This window comes from Olea europaea, unplaced genomic scaffold, assembly GCF_002742605.1.
Source record: "Olea europaea var. sylvestris unplaced genomic scaffold, O_europaea_v1 scaffold24171, whole genome shotgun sequence".
Lineage (NCBI taxonomy): Eukaryota > Viridiplantae > Streptophyta > Magnoliopsida > Lamiales > Oleaceae > Olea > Olea europaea.
Genome location: NW_019242347.1, coordinates 1 through 1,651, shown reverse-complemented (window position 1 = coordinate 1,651; position 1,651 = coordinate 1). Strand labels below are relative to the sequence as shown.

At 35.4% G+C, this 1,651-nt stretch overlaps 1 protein-coding gene across 1 annotated transcript; it reads left to right on the top strand.

Annotated features, from left to right (window-relative positions):
* Positions 1 to 238: 238 nt before the first annotated feature.
* Positions 239 to 1,622, top strand: LOC111382027 (protein REDUCED WALL ACETYLATION 1-like). The gene is made up of 3 exons (XM_023005886.1): positions 239 to 426; positions 810 to 959; positions 1,090 to 1,622. The coding sequence occupies exons 1-3, from the start codon at positions 325 to 327 to the stop codon at positions 1,378 to 1,380; spliced, it is 543 nt and encodes a 180-aa protein (XP_022861654.1). The 5' UTR covers positions 239 to 324; the 3' UTR covers positions 1,381 to 1,622.
* The last annotated feature ends 29 nt before the right edge of the window (positions 1,623 to 1,651 follow it).

Here is a 1,651-nt window from a genome sequence, read left to right as displayed (position 1 = left end):
TTGAAAGTTGACTTAGATCTTGGGATGGAAGGAGTACATTAGTACTGTAGAATATTTCCTGCAAAATTATATTATTATGAGGCCTTAATTTCCATTAAGTTCGTTGATTTCGTTGCTGCATATCTTTCCCAATTATTTATTGCTTTTTTCTGTGAGATATATTTTTCAATCTCATGCCTAACAGATAGTGTAATTCTTATTTAAAATAGAGTTTCTCAAATGCTTAATTCTAATTAGTTTTGTTGGCTTTTTTTCCCTCTTGAACAGAGCTACAATCGTGATCTTTTCCTTTTCCTATACATTCTTCTTGTCATTGCTTCAGCAATGACTTCTCTCAAGAAACACCATGACAAGTCAGCATTTTCTGGAAAAGCAATATTGTATCTTAATCGTCATCAGACAGAAGAGTGGAAAGGATGGATGCAGGCAAGGATTTTTTTTCACAATGCATTCCTGTATTTTGTTAATGCTTAGGATATAGGTAGGAGAAATTTTTTAAAGCAAATGCTTCTTTCATAGCATTCTTCTCCATTCCACTCAGAAGGACAAATAAAAATGCATACACGTCTTTGTTGTATATTTGCGTATTTTTGTTTATATGCTTCATAAGTTATCTCAAGGCATTTTATGACTTTCGTTTTATGCATGGAGGTTAGGATTCTTTCTGCACTTTCAGTTGTTTAGCTTTCCCTATGTAGATACTGATTGTCTATAGCTGGTATTATATTGCCCATATTGGCTACTGTCTAGTCTATTCTCTCTCGCAAAGTTTCTGATATCGTATGCTTTTCTTATCATGTTTCTGTCAGGTTCTATTTTTGATGTATCATTACTTTGCTGCAACTGAGATGTACAATGCCATTCGAATTTTTATTGCTGCGTATGTCTGGATGACTGGTTTTGGAAACTTCTCCTATTATTACATCAGAAAGGATTTTAGTCTTGCTCGATTTACTCAGGTGAGTCTAAATTTGCATTAATTCTTTTTCCTGTACCCCGCAAACCACAAATTTTGAATTGGGTAATTTACCTTTCACATGTTTTACTTTCTCTATCAGGGTCTAAGTTTAGATTGTTTCCTCTCTGCAGATGATGTGGAGGCTTAACTTTTTTGTGGCCTTCTGTTGTATTGTTCTTAACAATGACTACATGCTGTACTATATCTGCCCAATGCACACGCTGTTCACACTCATGGTGTACGGGGCCCTTGGTATTGGCCATAAATATAACGAGATAAAATCAGTGATGGCTTTGAAATTTTTTATGTGCTTTATTTTGGTCATCTTGATATGGGAAATCCCTGGAGTTTTTGAACTTGTCTGGAGTCCTCTCACTTTTTTCCTAGGTAAGTGGCTGTATGTAGCCTTGTTACATTCCTGAAATATATTTATTTGTCACCTTTAACTTGGTAAACCAAATATACTATGGACCTTTCCTGTAATGTGGTTGTTAAGGAACATAGAGTCTATGCTCTCCTTCTTTTGTGTTTTTGTTTTTTTGCCTTCTACGGATGGATTGTACTTTTCCAACAGTTGGCCTTGGAAACTGTTAGGTTTCACTGGAAGCATCCAAAATCAATTTGTTTACTCACTTTAATCTGTATAAATACATATATACACCCTTCCTTTCCTTTTGTGGGGGGGGGGTGGGG

What these genes read in the sequence shown, in the direction of transcription:
- LOC111382027 (XM_023005886.1), top strand. Translation starts at nt 325, where the DNA reads ATGACTTCTCTCAAGAAACACCATGACAAGTCAGCATTTTCTGGAAAA. An exon ending in AGTGGAAAGGATGGATGCAG is followed by an intron (nt 427 to 809) that starts GCAAGGATTTTT and finishes TGTTTCTGTCAG; the next exon opens with GTTCTATTTTTGATGTATCA. An exon ending in GTCTTGCTCGATTTACTCAG is followed by an intron (nt 960 to 1,089) that starts GTGAGTCTAAAT and finishes TCCTCTCTGCAG; the next exon opens with ATGATGTGGAGGCTTAACTT.